We start from the raw sequence: 16,923 nt of genomic DNA on the forward strand, positions 1-16,923 counted from the left end.
CAACTTTTCCATCACTCCAGAAAAGTTTCCTTCTGCCCCTTTGCAGTCAATCTCTTCCCCCATCCCTGGCAGCTGACATGCTTTGTTTCTATAGTTTTGCCTTTTTTAGAATGTTATATAAAGAGAATCACAGCTATAAGTAGCATTTGAGGTGGGGCTTCTTTGATGTAGCATAATACATTTGAGATTCATCTATGTTGTTAGTTCCTTCCTCGTTATTGCTTAGCAATATTCCATTTTGTTTATCCATTTACCACTAGAATAACACTCTTCCAGTTCAGAGCCACTATATAAATCTATTACAAAGTGGGAGGACAGGTTTTGAATGGAAGTGTGTTTTTATATATTTCTTTTGTTTAAATATCTAGGTGTGGTATTGCTAGATATGGTAAGACTAGCATTTGAATCCTGATAAAGATAGTCTTGGGCTGCCTTTCTTTAGCTGTCAAGCTTGCGATTAATGCTAGAATCAGTCCCAACAGTTACAAAATCATGATTCGTACTCAACGCTGTACCAGGTGAAAGAGAGTACACAACAAAACCTTGATATCTATAGGTAGACATTTTAAAGCCTCCAGGCCTAATAGAGGCCACCTGTAGCCAGGAAACATGGCAAGAAAATTCACAAATGAAGTTCTGATCGTGATTGTACCGTGAGAATTTAAAATATTTTTTTAGGTTAAGGTAAATAACAGTCTTTGAAAATGTTAACACGTGAAACTTTTAGCATAGCCAAATCCCTGTCTAGAAATCCATGTATACAATTCAAATACACTTAAGACATTCAAACACTATTTAATTGGCAAAAATTACTTAGGGGTACAAAGAGTTTTCCTTGCACACCTAAATGATTACTGTGCGTATGATCTGGGACTCGATTGATGGTTTTGTGAATTACTCGTCCTTGTGGTAGACTTCACTATGCGTTTCAGACCAAAGTGGCTAGAATTAACTGCCCACCCCAGATCCCAACTAAAACAGAGACAAGTAGAGGAACTCCAAGGAGTTGAGGACGCACAGGTAACGGGCGCGGTTGGCCAGCAGAATCTGACATTTTAAATCGCCCTGCCCATCAGGGCCTCTGCTGCCTTTGACGGGCGAGCGAGTCAGAGGTAGGGGAGAGCTGGCTGGGCTTTGCCAGGCAGCGCGGGACGACGCCCCAGTCGCGGCCTTCACAGCGCTGAACTCCAGGACCCCACTTGCCCAACTGCGCCAACGCCCCCGGCGCCCCCGGCGCATCCCGCAGTCGGCCGGCAGGTGTGCGTGGTGCGCGCGCACGCAGTGCGTGCTGGGTGCGGGTCCCGCGAGCCGAGAGGCAGCTGGGCGCCTGGCGGAGAGTGGCTGGCTGGGTGAGTGTCGCCCTCCTCGCCTCCCCGCCTCCTCTCCTCGCGCCTGCCGGGGATGCTCGCGCGCGGCGCCCCCTTGCCTGTAGGCTCGCGGCCCCGGGGGGGCGGCGTGTGTGAGTAGCTGGGAGGGGGCCGCGAGGCGCTGCGTGGAGAGCTCGCCAGGGTTTGTCCGCCGCCGTCACCTGACTCGTCAGAGCAGCTACAGCTGAGGTGGGGGCGGGGATGGAGACGCAGCGCGGAGGGCTGGAGAGACACGGCGGCGGGCGGGTGCGGCTGGCTCCTGGGGCCAGGGGCGGCGGGCGCAGGGACCGCGGAGCTGAGGGCGGGGGCCGGGCCAGGGCCGGAGGCGGCGCGCAGCGGACACCGGGTCCGCTCGCGGCCGCTCACACCCACCCGACGCGACTTCCCTCGGCGGCCTGGGCTCCGCTCATCCTGCGGCTCGCGGCGCCGCTCCTGGGGCGGGGTGAGTACCGCCGCCCAGGCTCGGCCCCCTCCCCGTGCTTGGGCCGCGCGGGGATCCGGAGAGGATAATCCTAGGGCGCGGAGAAGGGCAGCGGCCGTGTGACAGCTCCGCGGCGCGCTGAAGGGCGGGCGGGGGGCTGGGCTGTCAGCCCGTCTCTGCTCCGCTGTCAGGAAGGGCGAGGCGCTGCGAGACTCCGGCGCCTCCGCGGAGCCCTGGGGCGGCCCCTGCGGCGGCGATTTGGGGGCGAAGGGAGGGGGTCCGGGCGGAGGGCCTCGGCGGGTCTTTGGAGACCGCGGCGAGGAAGGAAGGGGAGGCGGGCGCGTAATATGGCGCAATACTAGGATAATCTCTGCCGCGACCGAGGGAGGACGAGCCGGTTGCTGCAGCAGCGCGAGGAGGAGGAGGGAGGCGGCCAGGGCTTGGGTATACGATCCATTCTCCGAAGCCTGCGGGCTGCTAGGAGGAGACGCTGCGGCTGGGAGGCGAGAGGTGGGCACACGGCGGGCGCGGCGCCCAGGGCATAACCCCGACGCACGCGGGAGCTGGGCTGGCACCCGAGATAGCTTGCAGGGGAAGTGCTGATGGACGGGGGGGCGCGGAAGGGTGAGACGGGCAGCATCCGGGGGGAAGGGAGTGGGGGGGGTGTCGGTCGGGGACATTGTCACGATGCTGGCACCGGACTCGCGCTAGTCTCGCTCAAGACTCCTAAACCGCGTCGTTCGAGCGGAGCTTAGCGCGGTGCTGGCTCCGGGAAGGTGGTACCAGGGCGGGGACGGAGAAGAGAGCCGCCCTGCGGCTGGAGGAGGCAAGGCCTGGGTGCTCGGAGGGTCTGATCTGCGGCTTAAAGCAGGACCATCTCCCCCTTTTTCCCGCAGAAGAGAAGGCGGTAGACGCGGCCGGAGAAGATGTCGGGCCAAACGCTCACGGATCGGATCGCCGCCGCTCAGTACAGCGTGACAGGCTCCGCTGTAGCCAGAGCGGTGTGCAAAGCCACCACTCATGAAGTGATGGGCCCCAAGAAGAAGCACCTGGACTGTAAGCATCTCTTTATATAAGTGGGACATGCGCACGGCCGAGGCGCCGTGGATACGGGCGACGCGGCCTGGGCGCTCGGTCGATAATGCTGCAGCCTTCCGACCTACCAGCGGGGCTGCCCCTGAGCTCGAAATCTCCCACCGTGGAGGTGTCGCCTTGGGTCGGCCCTGAAACCTTGACTTTGAGCCATTTTTTTCTCCTGTTGACCTCCAAGGTTTTGCTGGAGGAAAAAAAACGATTATATATATATAGATAGATAGATAGATTAATAATTTAAGATACCAAGAAATTGTAAATTCAGGGTTAGGCGCTTTTCACCTCTTCCCCCCGCCCTTTCTCCACCCTTCCCCTTTTCCAGTCCACGTTAGAGGAAATCAGGGGTTACACAGTGGTAACAACAGTAACCCCAAAAATGGATTCGTGGAAGGTCAAATTTATCGCCCTAGTTGTTTCCTAAATACATTTTGGGTAGTTTGAAAAGTGTCATCTTTTTCGATGCTGCTGCTGAGGTTTGGTGCCTAGTGTGTGTCGTATGTCACCACACCAAACTGAAACAAATTCAAGCTCTTGAATGAGGAAACTGCACATCATAGCTAATGGAGATTCCATTTTACCCGTCCCGGCACGCTTCTTTGTCCCATTCTCGGGAACTGCTGGGCAGAATGACCATTGCAGTGGACACAAAATGGATGTGCCTTCCCAGCCTTAGAGATGGTGCAATTTTAGATGAAAACGTTCAACTTATAATTTTTTTAAAGTATTGGGTTTTTTGATGGGTTTTTTAAAGTATTGGGTTTTTTAATCTAGTTTGGAATCTATATATTTCTGAAGTAAATATTTCATTTGATTAACATAGTAAATGTTTAGTTATTGAAGGGCAACTGGGGACACTTAGAAAAAGGCTTTCACCTGCTTTGAGCAGTGAGGCTCCTTATAAGTAAGGCTACATCAGAATATATTCTGTAGTTGCTGTTCGGTCTTCTGGGACCTGCTTAGAATCTGTCCTGCTGTTGTGTTCGTTGGTAAAGGTCAGTGCTGGCATGAAAGACACAGGCAGGTCTAGCCATACCCATTTCCCACCTGGCTTCCTTTGCCCATTTTCTGGTTTTCTTATGCTTGAGGCCTTCCCCAGTGTCTGCCTTGTGCAGCTGAGAAAATGGCACCACTGTTAGAATTGACTCTGGTCCTGTTACCTGTTTAAGCAAAGCTTGATGAAGCTGACAGCTGGATATTGTAAGCGTTCTCCAGCCTTGCGAACCTGTTGTCTCATAAAATTGAATAATTTTGCTACGAGAAGCTTGCCTGAGGGGGGAACACCATTACTCTTTTCCTGAGGGAATTTTCAACACAATGTGTTGATTATGGTATCGTGTGTTATACATGCAGTACAGGGTGAGAGAGGTGGCCAGGGACCCTAACAGAAGGGGAAATTATAAATTCATGACCAGCTCGTTTTGCTGCAGCGTGCTGAATCATTTAGCCATCTTTGATCAGTTTCCCCAACTCTGGAAGGATGATTCATGTTTTAAAGGTAGGTGTAGGTGTAGCAAATCCTCATAATAAAAAAGCTATAGGTTATGGATTTGCTCAATGATTTGAAAATGATAGATCGATATATTGATACATTTCAGAGAACACTTACAGGTATTTCATTAAACGTGATTCACATAAAGACTGACTTTTCCATGTCTAGATAGTCACCTTAATCTTTAGATCTTGAAAAGTCTTTTATAAATTTTCCAGGTGGGGGGGTTTTCCAGTATTTCCAGCATATGTTAGTAAGTGAAGTGATTCTGAAGATGTGGAACACAGCAGGAAGATTCCTTACTTAAGGAAAGCCGTGGAAGTAGGAACTGGTATTGAGTTAAGAACACGGACAATCATAAGAGCTAAACATTTATTGAGCAGTTACTATATGCTGGGCACTGAGCTTTACATTATTAATTTATCATCACTTAAAAGTTTCGGGGAAGGTAATTAACTTTCATACCTTTTAACCCCTGCACTTAACTGCCATCTGTGGTTTATTTAGTAATATTCTCTATTGGGGGGGGGAAGGGAACCAAATGAGCCTGAATGGTCTAATCTTCAAAATACCCATCCTGTTTGCATGGCTTTGTGTGAAATTGAGCATCACAGCCCCACACACTTATTGTAATTTCTATGATATGCGTGCAGAAATGTTAATTCTGTCATTTAAAAAATGAGCAAAAGCCAAGCACTGAGGAGTATTGGTCTTTCTTTTTAACATTTTACTTTTCCAATAAGACATAAAATAAATTATCTTCACTTAAAGCCAACCTTAGGGTAGAATTTGGAAAGATAGGTATCAAGTTACTGATATGTCCTATTTTAAGAAAACATGATATGGAAAGTCTGAACATATAAATAATGTTGTATGTATATGTACTGCAAGAGGGGATCTTTGCACAGAATTCTTTGTAATGTTCCTTTAAATAACAGTAGACTACCTTAGTAATTTATTCACAGGTGTTCCAATAACACACCAGTTTTAAAAGTGAGTTACACCTGTTATTAAAACATGCAAACATATAACTAAGTTTCACTATAGGCACTGAAATAATCTTAAGTTTATTTAGTTTTGAAAATATTAAATACTAGTTAGGAGGAAAAGAGTGCAAAATGTAGAGTTGGGGATTTGAAACCAAAAAAGTTTTTTTTTTTATTTCTCTTGTAAGTTTATTTTCAATATTCATAACGAAGAGCTTCCTGTTTTTTAGCTGGTATATAGGTCTTTTTTTTTTTACATCTTTATTGGAGTATAATTACTTCACAATGGCGTGTTAGTTTCTGCTGTATAACAAAGTGAATCAGCTATACATATACATATATCCCCATTTCTTCTCCGTCTTGCGTCTCCCTCCCACCCTCCCTATCCCACCCCTCTAGGTGGTCACAAAGTACCAAGCTGATCTCCCTGTGCTGCTTCCCACTAACTATCTATTTTACATTTGGTAGTGTATATATGTCCATGCCACTATCTCACTTTGTCCCAACTAACCCTTCCCCCTCCCTGTGTCCTCAAGTCCATTCTCTACATCTGCGTCTTTATTTCTGTCCTGCCCCTAGGTTCATCAGAACCATTTTTTTAGATTCCATATATATGTGTTAGCATATGGTATTTGTTTTTCTCTTTCTGACTTACTTCACTCTGTATGGCAGACTCTAGGTCCATCCACCTCACTACAAATAACTCAGTTTTGTTTCTCTTTATGGCTGAGTAATATTCCATCATATATATGTGCCACATCTTCTTTATCCATTCATCTGTCGATGGACACTTAGGTTGCTTCCATGTCCTGGCTGTTGTAAACAGTGCTGCAGTGAACATTGTGGTTCATGTCTCTTTTTGAACTATAGTTTTCTCAGGGTATATGTCCAGTAGTGGGATTGCTGGGTCATATGGTAGTTCTATTTTTACTTTTTTAAGGAACCTCCATACTGGCTGGTTCTCCATAGTGGCTGTATCAATTTACATTCCCACCAAGAGTGCAAGAGAGTTCTCTTTTCTCCACACCCTCTCCAGCATTTATTGTTTGTAGATTTTTTGATGATGGCCATTCTGACTGGTGTGAGGTGACACATCACTGTAGTTTTGATTTGCATTTCTCTAATGAATAGTGATGTTGAGCATCCTTTCATGTGTTTGCTGGCAGTCTGTATATCTTCTTTGGAGAAATGTCTATTTAGGTCTTCTGCCCATTTTTGGATTGGGTTGTTTGTTTTTTTGATATTGAGCTGCATGAGCTGCTTGTATATTTTGGAGATTAATCCTTTGTCAGTTGCTTCGTTTGCAAATATTTTCTTCCATTCTGAGGGTTGTCTTTTCATCTTGTTTATGGTTTCCTTTGCTGTGCACATGAAACCAAAAATTTTTAATTAGTTTGATTTGTATATAACTTTGTAGTTTGGAGTTCATATTAGAAGGTTGTAAGAATAGAGTTTATGGCTCTGTGATTTTCTTTTTTTAAAGACACTGGGTTAATTGAATGGGCTCAGAATCTTTATGAAATGTGTACTTAATATTATTTAAAGTACTGGTTTAGAAGATAATTTTTTTCTCTTTGGGTTGATAGGCCACAAAAATTATTGTTAACTATGGTAATTTATAAAATGATGCTTAATGATATATGATTTATACATTTGAAGAAATGATTTGTTAACATCTGGAGGCAGAATTACATGTAGTAAGAAGGTAGAGAGATAAGCAAACTCTAGACATATATTCTCATATATTTTGTCCTTCTTTTCACTCATAGTATGTTTCTTGGAGGAAAAAAATATATTCAGAAAAGCTTGACCATAATTAGCAGTTATAGATGAAAGTTAAGGGTTATGATTAACCTTAATAATTTAAATAAGGATTATATATTTTAAGTTACTTTTGGATTATGTAAAACTTTTATTCTATAGTATAATAAGATTGCCCTTTGCACATGAAAATTAAACACCTAACCAGTGTTAGTTTAACATTAGTTTTTCTGGATCCATCTGTACATCCTCACTTCCTTTCCCTTTAACATTGTGTACCTATTTGATAGCACATGAAACATGCAGACTTGTCAAGCATTCACCTTCTTGATTGCGTTACATTACAAAATGTAAACTATTTTACATTTCCATTGTTTTTCCTTTTCTGTTTTGTAGTTGATGGCCTAAGGGATAGCCCAAGTCAAATAATAAAGTAACAGGATCCAGTAGGGCACCCAGTGCTTTCCCAAGTGCTGCGTCAAGGTTAAAGAACAACAACAAAATGGAGTTGGCCCAGAGTAACACCTGCAGGGAGAATTTGGGAAGTTTTACAGCCCTTGTATAAGATTCATTTTGGTTAATTGCTCTTATGAACAGTTTCTGTGTATGCTGTACTTTTAAAATACCCTGTTTAAGATTGTCAAAATTCCAAACTTAGACATTACTATCAACATCAAACCAAACCTTATGAAAAGCCAAATTGCTTATCAGTAATCCTACTTTTTTCCATTCTAAACCTCTTGTGAGTTTTTAATAATGAGCTTACCCTACATAATAAGCAAGTAATTCAAGTTCTGAATCTTATGTTTGAGAGATATTGGTATTTTATAAATGATTCTTTTCCTCCCAAATTAAGAAAAAATAAGATTGTATTTCTTTTTTTTTTAAATCAGACTATCTTTATTAGATACCTTTTTTTAAATACATTTATTTATTTTTGGCTGCGTTGGGTCTTCATTGATGCTTGCGGGCTTCCTCTAGTTGCAGCAAGTGGGGGCTACTCTTCATTGCGGTGCGCGGGCTTCTCATTGCGGTGGCTTCTCTTGTTGCGGAGCACGGACTCTAGGCGTGCCAGCCTTCAGTAGTTGTGGCACGTGGGCTTCAGTAGTTGTGGTTTGCAGGCTCTAGATGCACAAGCTCAGTAGTTGTGGCACACGGGCTTAGTTGCTCCATGGCATGTGGGATCTTCCTGGCCCAGGGCTTGAAACCGTGTCCCCTGCATCGGCCGGCGGATTCCTGACCACTGCGCCACCAGGGAAGTCCAAGATTGTATTTCTTATGAGAACATCTGGTAAAGGGAATGGGAGATACAAGACTATGTTTTGATTCGAGACAAATATTGGCAAATGACCACAAAATTCCTACTGCTTTTACTTTATTTATAAAATATCTTCTAATAAGAAATTTTGTGAGTAAACATAGAATGAAAACTTAAACCTAAAAATTTATTTGCTTTACATAAGCTTCTTTAGGATACAGTATATAAAATATATTTCAATTTATAGAAGTACTATTTGCACACTGATTCAGTTGATACCATATCTATCTTTGTGATAACTTATAGAGCTTTCTGTAATGCTAGTATGAAAAATGTAAGCTTAGTTTATTGAGTAAAATTAAGTTGGAACAGTGTATAAAAGTTTACTGAACACTAGGGTAACTTTCAATATGAGAAGTGTACTAACTTGCTGTAAATATATTTTACTTTGATTCCAGTTCTCTTTTAACCATTTGTTATTGTCTAAAGAAACCCTCTAATTTTCTATACCGAGGCATACTCTGTTCCTCCTCCTTGATTTCACCGGAAGCCTCAGCCCATGTGGAGATGGTTTAGAACAGTCTGTGTTATTTTTTAGGTAGTCAAGAAGAGATGAGGGAAATAGACTTCCGAAAAACATTCAAGCTGAGTATCCTTTATACCTTAAATCTGAAGGGGTCCAATCTATGTGGTCCTGTGACATTCTCAGGTGACGTTCAGCATCCCAGGAGGGGAGAAAAGAGATCTTGTGAAGTTTAGGGGTTAGCAGGATTAGGAGAAGAACAGTGGCAAGGAGTCTTAGGTACATCTTTGGGTCACTTTAGATTTTTTTTTCCCGTTTGAGATCAGTGTGGTTAGCGGGTACTTTCTTAGAAGCAGTATAAAATTGGTAACTCAAATCAATTTTTTTAGAAGTTACTCTAGTGATTTAAAAGACTGTAAACATGGAAAAAGATGTAAAACTATGGACGTAGTAGGTAAATTCATATCTTTTTTTTTTTTTGGTAAATTCATATCTTAATTGCAATATTAGCTTGATGCATTTTAGATTAAAATCTGTATTTTTCGTACATTGCCGTATTAGTTTTAACGTTTAACAAATGGCTCCTGAAGTCTTATTTGAAATTTAATCTGTGCACTTAGTTGCCGTGGATCTTTCCCTTAGTTTTTCACAAGTAAATATCCTTTAAATATCTTACCTCTTCTCTTCAAATTGATTGATCCTGGGATAGGGTGTTCTTTGGAGCTTATCTTGGTTTCAGTAACTTGGTAAAGAAGGTCAGGAGTGGCATATAACCCTGTTCCCTGAGGGCCGAGGATGCTTGAGTTGTATTTTAGGTGACGCAACTCCTGAGAGAACCTTCAATATAATCTTAGTGCAGTTAAATAATTTGAAAAGCCACATTTCTTGCCATTAAAAATATTTATTCTTCAGTTTCACTTTGTAAAATTCCTTTCTCTTTACAGAGGAATATATTGTTTGCTTGTAAGGGACATGTTGACTATCTGTTTTTCCTTAGGTGTTTATGTAACATGGAAGTTTATCTTTTGTTCCTCACAAACGGGAGAATAGTTGAATGGCATACTCATTGTCAATTGCATGGTGACCTATAAGTGCAAAATGTTGGTGTCTTCCTTGGAAGCAGTTGGGTGAAAGCACAAACCAGAGCGAGAATTGTACCCTGAAGCCCACAGCCCTTCTCTAGCCGTTTTCCTGCTCTCTCTTCATTTGTCCCAAGTGTGTGAGGATCCCCCTGTCCCCCCTCCCTACCCTCCCATGTGTACATAAGGTTTCTCTATTATGCATCTTTAAGAAGGGTCTAGTGTCTTCTAAAAGATTTTGTGATATGCCGTTCCTGGCTTCCCAGGAGAGAGAAGCTAGATCTTTGCTTTCTGTGGGTTTGCTTTGTGGCCTGATCATTTGATTATTCTCCTAGGGTTAGCACTTTTATTTTAAGCTATAACTCTCCTCCTTTCTGCATCAGTTATTCTCTCTGTCATCCGCATCTTTAACTTCTCTCTCTAGCTCTCTTATGAAATTTTCGAGTATCTCCGTTGAAAACAAACAACCAAAACCTCCTACACACACAGCTCTCCTTGGACTCTATGACCTCTTCTAGCACCAACCTGTCATCCTTTGCTTTTCTTTCACAGCCATGCTTCTTGAAACAGACACTCACGATTCCAAAGAAAACAAGCACAGCTCTAAGCTTACTTTGGATATTCTGTGTCTTTGGCTTAATTCATGCATGAAATATTAGAAGCTCTGTGAGGTGCCAGCTATTGCCCACCCAGGTGCCCAGGCCACTGACCTGAGGCTTTTCCCTCCTCTCTCAAATTCAGTGAGTGATCAATTCTTTTAAAACTCTCTGACCTCTCCTTCTTTAGCTGTCTTCTGCCTGGTTTTGATCAGTAATAAGCCTTATCTGTAAAATGATTAGTGATAGTACCTACCTCATATCTGTTGAGGAGTAAGAGAGAGAGTACATGTAAGAGACCCAGCCCAGAGCTTGACACACACACCTGCAATGAACATCAGTTATTACTACCACTACTGTAGTTAACCATTACTAGTACAGTTGCTGTTGTTGCCACGACTAGTACCATTACTGCTGCTCCCACCACTATAACAACTGATGCATGATCCTTACTAATTTGCCCTTACTGTGCTTGTTTTTCGTCTCCTTTCAATTGCTTCAGGTTTTACTTTAATTCTAACTTTCCCCTTCTTTAGTTTGGAAGCTATATATACTATTTCTTTTTTTTTTTAACATGAATACCTTTATTGAATCACATTTTAAATTTATAATTCTAGACATTATAGTTTTATGAATAAATAATATTTGTATTGCATTTATAGGAAATGTTCAGAAAGTGCTCATGACTTTGAATTTGTTCCAAGTGATTTTTGTAGCTCTCTAGAAATGTACTACCATAAATGTATTATCATAAATCAGATTCTAGCTTTAGAAAAGAATGTGTTATCTTTAATCATGGAGACCATATCCTATATTATATTTATCATTATTAGCAATACAGCTAGGTAGGACGTTACCTGGATTACAGTATATTTAAAAGACTTGTTTTAATTTTATTTCCTTTTTTTTTGATTTTGATGTTTTTTTACATCTTTATTGGAGTATAATTGCTTTACAATGGTGTGTTAGTTTCTGCTTTATAACAAAGTGAATCAGTTATACATATACATATGTTCCCATATCTCTTCCCTCTTGCGTCTCCCTCCCACCCTCCCTATCCCACCCCTCCAGGCGGTCACAAAGCACCGAGCTGATCTCCCTGTGCTATGCGACTGCTATTTCAGTTCTTTTAGTGATTGCCCTTCAAAATTTAGTATGCATTCTTAAAGTCTCAAGTCGATCAGTATCTCTTTTTCTTCCTACCAAAGAAAAGAAATTTAGAAACTTTTTTTTTTGCCATGAAGTGTGTTTTATTGTCATTAATCATACAAACAATTTTCTATAATATCCCAGAGCAAACCAGAGAATTTGGCAGTCCTATTAGAGGATCCCCTCAGAGACCCACAGGCCGGTGGCATCGGCACAGAGTGCCTGGGTTCACAGTGCAGCTTGTTGCTCGTGTCCATCTTGCAGGTGGCTCTTCCTCCACATCACGACTAGGGTCTCCAAGATGATGGAGGCGGAGAATCCTCCAGGTTCTTAGAAAATCTCACTTGGCTTGCAGGGTGTTCTTCTCCTTCATCTCCATCTTCTTCAGCTTGGCCTTATCAAAGCTCACGATTTCTCTCATGTCCAGCTTGTCTGCCATTTTCTTAAAACAATCTTAGAAGTTCCACTCCGAGCCTGCGGTCCCCGTGCTCCCACTTGCGTCACTGCAACAAGAGACGAAATTTAGACATTTTGAATTCCAGTCACCCACTTTTTACTCATATGCTATTATTGTCCAGGGATTTAGTCCACCATTGTTTTAACCCCCAAAGCCAGACATTATTACTTCATACAGGCAGTGTTCATTTAGCTGAATCCACCTTTCCTTCTTTGTTCACAATTCCTTGATCATGCCTAGGATTTCCTTGAACTATATCTTTTTGAAGCTCTTTCAGTGAGGCTGTTTAGTAGTAAACTCTGTTTTTGTCTAAAAAAAAAAAAAATCTTTATTTTACCCACATTGCTGAAGGATAGTTTATCTGGCTATACAATTTTAGATTGAGTTATTTTCTCTTTAAAGATAATATTTGGCTTCCATTGTTGCTCTTAAGAAGTCATCTATTAGACTACCAGCCTTTAGGTAATCTCTGTTTTTGTGGTTGCTTTTAAAATCTTGTGTCTTCTCTATCTATACTGTATGTGTGTTTAGACGTACTTTTTTATTTACCCTATTTGGAGCTTTATGAGTTTCCAGAATTTGAGAATTCATGTCTCTCATTAGTTCTGGAAAATTCTCCATCTTTGATTGTTGCCTACACCCATTCTCTTCCTTCTCTCCTTCAAACATGATTATATATATGCTGGACCTTCTCATTACACCTTTATATCTATAAATATACCTTTCATAGTTTCTAACACTTTCTTTACTGTTTGGCATGCTTTTTCAGATATCTTCCAGTTCATTAATTCTTTCTTTAGCTGTGTCTTGTCTGCTTTTACTCATTCTTAGTTTCTAATTTTATTCATTTATATTTTTCATTTTTGGAGTTTTTCAAAATTGCCCTGTTTGGGGATAACGTATTACTTCTTGCTCACATTTTTGAATTCCTCTTTTATTTCTTTACCATTTTGAACACAATTCATTTTATATTCTGTATGTCGTAGATCTATTACATGAAGCTCTGTTTCTGCTGTTGTTTTTGCCTAACCGTCAGTCATCGTTTATTTCTTCGTGTGTTTTATAATTTTGGACTATGAGATCACGTTGGCTAGGACTTCATCTTTGGGAATCCTGGAAAGCCTAGGATCACCTAGAGAGGATTTGTGTTTGCTTCTGCAAGGTCCCACAAATGCTACCATCCTGGGAGCACCTTAAGTTGATTTGTGCTCTTGGAGCTTCCCATCTAGTGCAAGACCAGGTCCATAATCCTTATCCATAATTTGAAAATCCAGAAAGCTCAGAAGAATGAAATTCTTCTTGTAAATCATCTGGTGGCAAAACTTGATCAGATATAGCTGTTGTACTACCTACCGTGAAGGTTCATATATTGAGCTACAGAAATGTCATATTATGGTGTGCTGTCCACATTATACTAGGTTACTTAGGATATGGTATATGCACCACATTACTTTTGTAAAATCTGGGAAATCCTAAATTCTGAAACATGTATTGCTCTAAGGGTCTTGGATGGAGGAATGTGAGTCTATAATATAAATTTGAATCACAGTCTGGGGCAAGGTGAAAAGCTATGTTTACAAAATGCCCCAGAGATTTTTTTCCCCCTGACATCTACTAAGAACCTAGGTTGAGTGAATAGTTTTCTTCTGGTCTTCCTTTGCTTGAAGGTGTTCTTTGTTGGTTTTTTTTCCTCCTAATTTTAGTAAGGGAGTAACTCTTTGAGGATCCCAGCTCTATAAGGAGGTCTTAGTTCCAATCAGCCATCTTGCTTAGTCCCAACCGCCTTGTCTTCTATTCCCCACAGGGTTGTTAAAATCTAAGCCTCTGGCTGCTCAGACTAACACATGGCCTCAGGGCAGCCTTCTCTTAAGTATCAGTTTACCATGTGGTTTTCTGCATCTTCTTTCATTTCTGGCCCTGGGGATTGCTTTTATTTCCTCATGAGTACAGCCAAATGGGTAGAAGATGCCTGTAATGTTTATCTAAATTATCAGGTGTTTTTTTTCCTTGATAGTCCACCTATATGCTAGAAATGGATCCAGCCTGGTTTTCCCATCCTCTGTCCTCCCACTCCTTTTACACACCCCCTTTACACACATCCCAGAGCAGCTCTGACATTCATCGGCTTCAGTATACTGTGCATTATTTGGGGGCCTTTGTACACGCTGCTTCTGTGTTTTAATATATATTTCAAAATCTCATGTCTGAAACCTGGTTTCGCTCATTCCTTTTCAGTAGGTCGATGGCACCCAGTGCTTCTGTCCCTGTCATCTCACTCTTGGAGCTGTCGTGGGTTTGACGGCTCCCTCTGACCTGCAGTTTTGTGAGGCTGCCTTATCTCTAACACCAAACACAGCCTGGTAGCAGGTTTAGGTAAACATTTGCTGAGTGTTTTTTTTATTACACCTTTACTAAATTTTAGGCCCTTTTTTTTCTTACTATTTAAAGATTTTACTCTTTTATTTAAAGATTTTACTTTTGCTTACTAACCTTTCAGAAGGGCATGGACTTAAATGGATCCATTTTCTCTCAAGTTTATGAAAACAATAGAAGTACGATATTGAAGGAAAACAAACAAAAGAAACAGTAAATTGCTTAATGTACATAGTTAATGTGCATTTCCTGACCGTCTCTTGACACTTGCATTCTTTTGACATGACAAAAATTTAATTTGGGGAAAATTATAGCCTTGATAGGCAAAGTTTTTGGGATTTAAAGTATATGTACTTCTCTTCGTGCATATCACTAATGATTAGATAGGAGATGATTGGGTATTAATATCAGAGAAAATTCTTCACCAGCGTCTTGTGTGTGCAGATGCATTTGCTTTGGGTTTTTTTGAGCTGGATACAGTTGGGTAGCATTGTTCTTCAATAGCCCTTTTATAATTTATAACTGCCTACATTATGAATGGTAAGGGTATTATGTAAGAAAAGCATTATTTCAAAAGTAGCTACATGTTGTTAATTTTCACTGAAATGATATCATTCACCAGAGGTATAGTGATATGATTTTACCATTAACAACTTGAGGGTTTTAGAAAAACAGTGAGGAGAGGAGACAAGCTTAACCTAAAGCTTTGGATTCTCTTGCCTTTGTAAAAAGAACAGTGAATATCAACATGTTTAATTTAGCTTTTAATGATCTGTTTGGAGAAATTATAAATTACTTTTAGTATTGAGGCTTTTAGTAGCTTATTAAGCACAATCCCATCATTTGTTCATTTAACAAATATTTGGGTGTTTACTAAATGCCAGGAATTATTCCAGGAGGCATGGGTACTATGGTGAACAAGATACATACAGCTCTTGGCATCAGAGAGCTTGCAACTTACTAGTGTTGACAGAAAATGCAAACACTAATTGCTGGTGGTTCTGAAAGTTTTAACAGGGGGAGGTGAAGACATCCATGGGAATGCATTGAAGAGGAACTGATATTTAAGCCCAGCCTTGAAGAACGATCATGACTTAACCTGAGTGAGGGGTGGACAAGGGCTGCCGCACAGTGTTATCTTGGAAGAGGCTTAGAGCAAGCGAGGTACGTTTTAGGAACTGAAAGAAGTTAAGGGCTGCTGGAAGACTGAGGTTAAGAAGGCTAAGAATGCCGTGAGAGGAAACCTGAGTTGTGGGCAGTGGCAGATCTGGAGGGCCTTCTAGGCTACAGAGGATATTAGAAGTTGTCCAACTTTTTCATTTTTATAGATGAGGAAGCTGAGTCCCAAAGAGGCAAGAATCACACATTCTATATGTGTTCATACTAAATATTTCTTGGGAGTTCCCTGGAAGTCCAGTGGTTAGGACTCTGCACTTCCACTGCAGGGGGCATGGGTTCGATCCCTGGTCAGGGAACTAAGATCTCACATGCCACGCAGCACGGCCAAAAAATAAAAAACCATACTGAATACTTCTTAGCTATCTGCCTTCAGCAGGTGCACCAGTGGGTCACTGCTTTGTTCACCTAGTTCTGATGGCTGTGCCTATGGTAGATAACATTCTCCATGTGGGGTCATGTGGGAAATGTCAAATATATATAAATATTAAGTAGACACACACGTGCACACACACTTTAATAGTGTTGAATTCAAATTCACCATAAATGTACACGTAACCCTGGGCACTTCTGACACAGGGACAACCGTGCAGCTGTCCCCGGTAAGTGTTGCAGGCCTCATCCTGCCAGCCTGAACCTTTCTTACCTTTCTCCTCTCCTTGTCTTTTGCTTGGTTCTTGGGTCCTGGTGCTGGCACCAGAGAATGCTCTCTATGCCATTGGTGACAGTGAAGACTTTGAAGATTACAGATGTGTAATTTAGTTGAAAGTCTTCTAAAACTATGTATTGAAACAAACTTTAAGGCCATTTGGTTTGGTCTTATTGTGGTGACATAATTTGTAACATTCCTTAACTATCACCACTGAAATAATAGAATTTTGCAAATCAGGCTTCCTAACTATTAAAACTACAAAACAAAATACCAAAAATAATCCCCCCCCAAAACACCATACATGTTAAATATATCTAAGTACGTTCATGCCATACTTCACTGGGTTGGTCTGTTAGTCCGTTAACACCAAAGAAAAACACAACAGTTATTAAAATTTAGGTTAAGAAAATATCCAAGTGAAGAATGTTACCTTTCCCCTATTCTTTCCAAAGCCAGTTGCTTTCATATCGCTATCCTTTGCAATTTTTTCCTCAAGGTAAATATTAAAAAGATATAAGAAAATATTCTATTGGTTCTTCCTTAA

At 41.5% G+C, this 16,923-nt stretch overlaps 1 protein-coding gene across 9 annotated transcripts in view; it reads left to right on the plus strand.

Annotated features, from left to right (window-relative positions):
- The first annotated feature begins 1,212 nt into the window (after positions 1–1,212).
- SNAP91 (synaptosome associated protein 91) overlaps positions 1,213–16,923 on the plus strand; it is a 158,378-nt gene continuing 142,667 nt past the window's right edge. For 3 of the 9 annotated variants that reach the window (XM_067702662.1, XM_067702671.1, XM_067702667.1), the window contains exons 1-2: positions 1,641–1,809; positions 2,685–2,844. In XM_067702662.1, the coding sequence (XP_067558763.1) occupies positions 2,715–2,844 (130 nt within the window). In that variant the 5' untranslated portion in view covers positions 1,641–1,809; positions 2,685–2,714. Of the gene's footprint in view, positions 1,350–1,380; positions 1,557–1,639; positions 1,810–2,039; positions 2,299–2,393; positions 2,413–2,684; positions 2,845–16,923 lie in introns of those variants that run through there. The other 6 variants (XM_067702669.1, XM_067702670.1, XM_067702663.1 and 3 more) reach the window with 5 other exon arrangements.

The sequence above is a fragment of the Pseudorca crassidens genome, chromosome 13 (genome assembly GCF_039906515.1).
Source record: "Pseudorca crassidens isolate mPseCra1 chromosome 13, mPseCra1.hap1, whole genome shotgun sequence".
Taxonomy (NCBI): Eukaryota; Metazoa; Chordata; class Mammalia; order Artiodactyla; family Delphinidae; genus Pseudorca; species Pseudorca crassidens.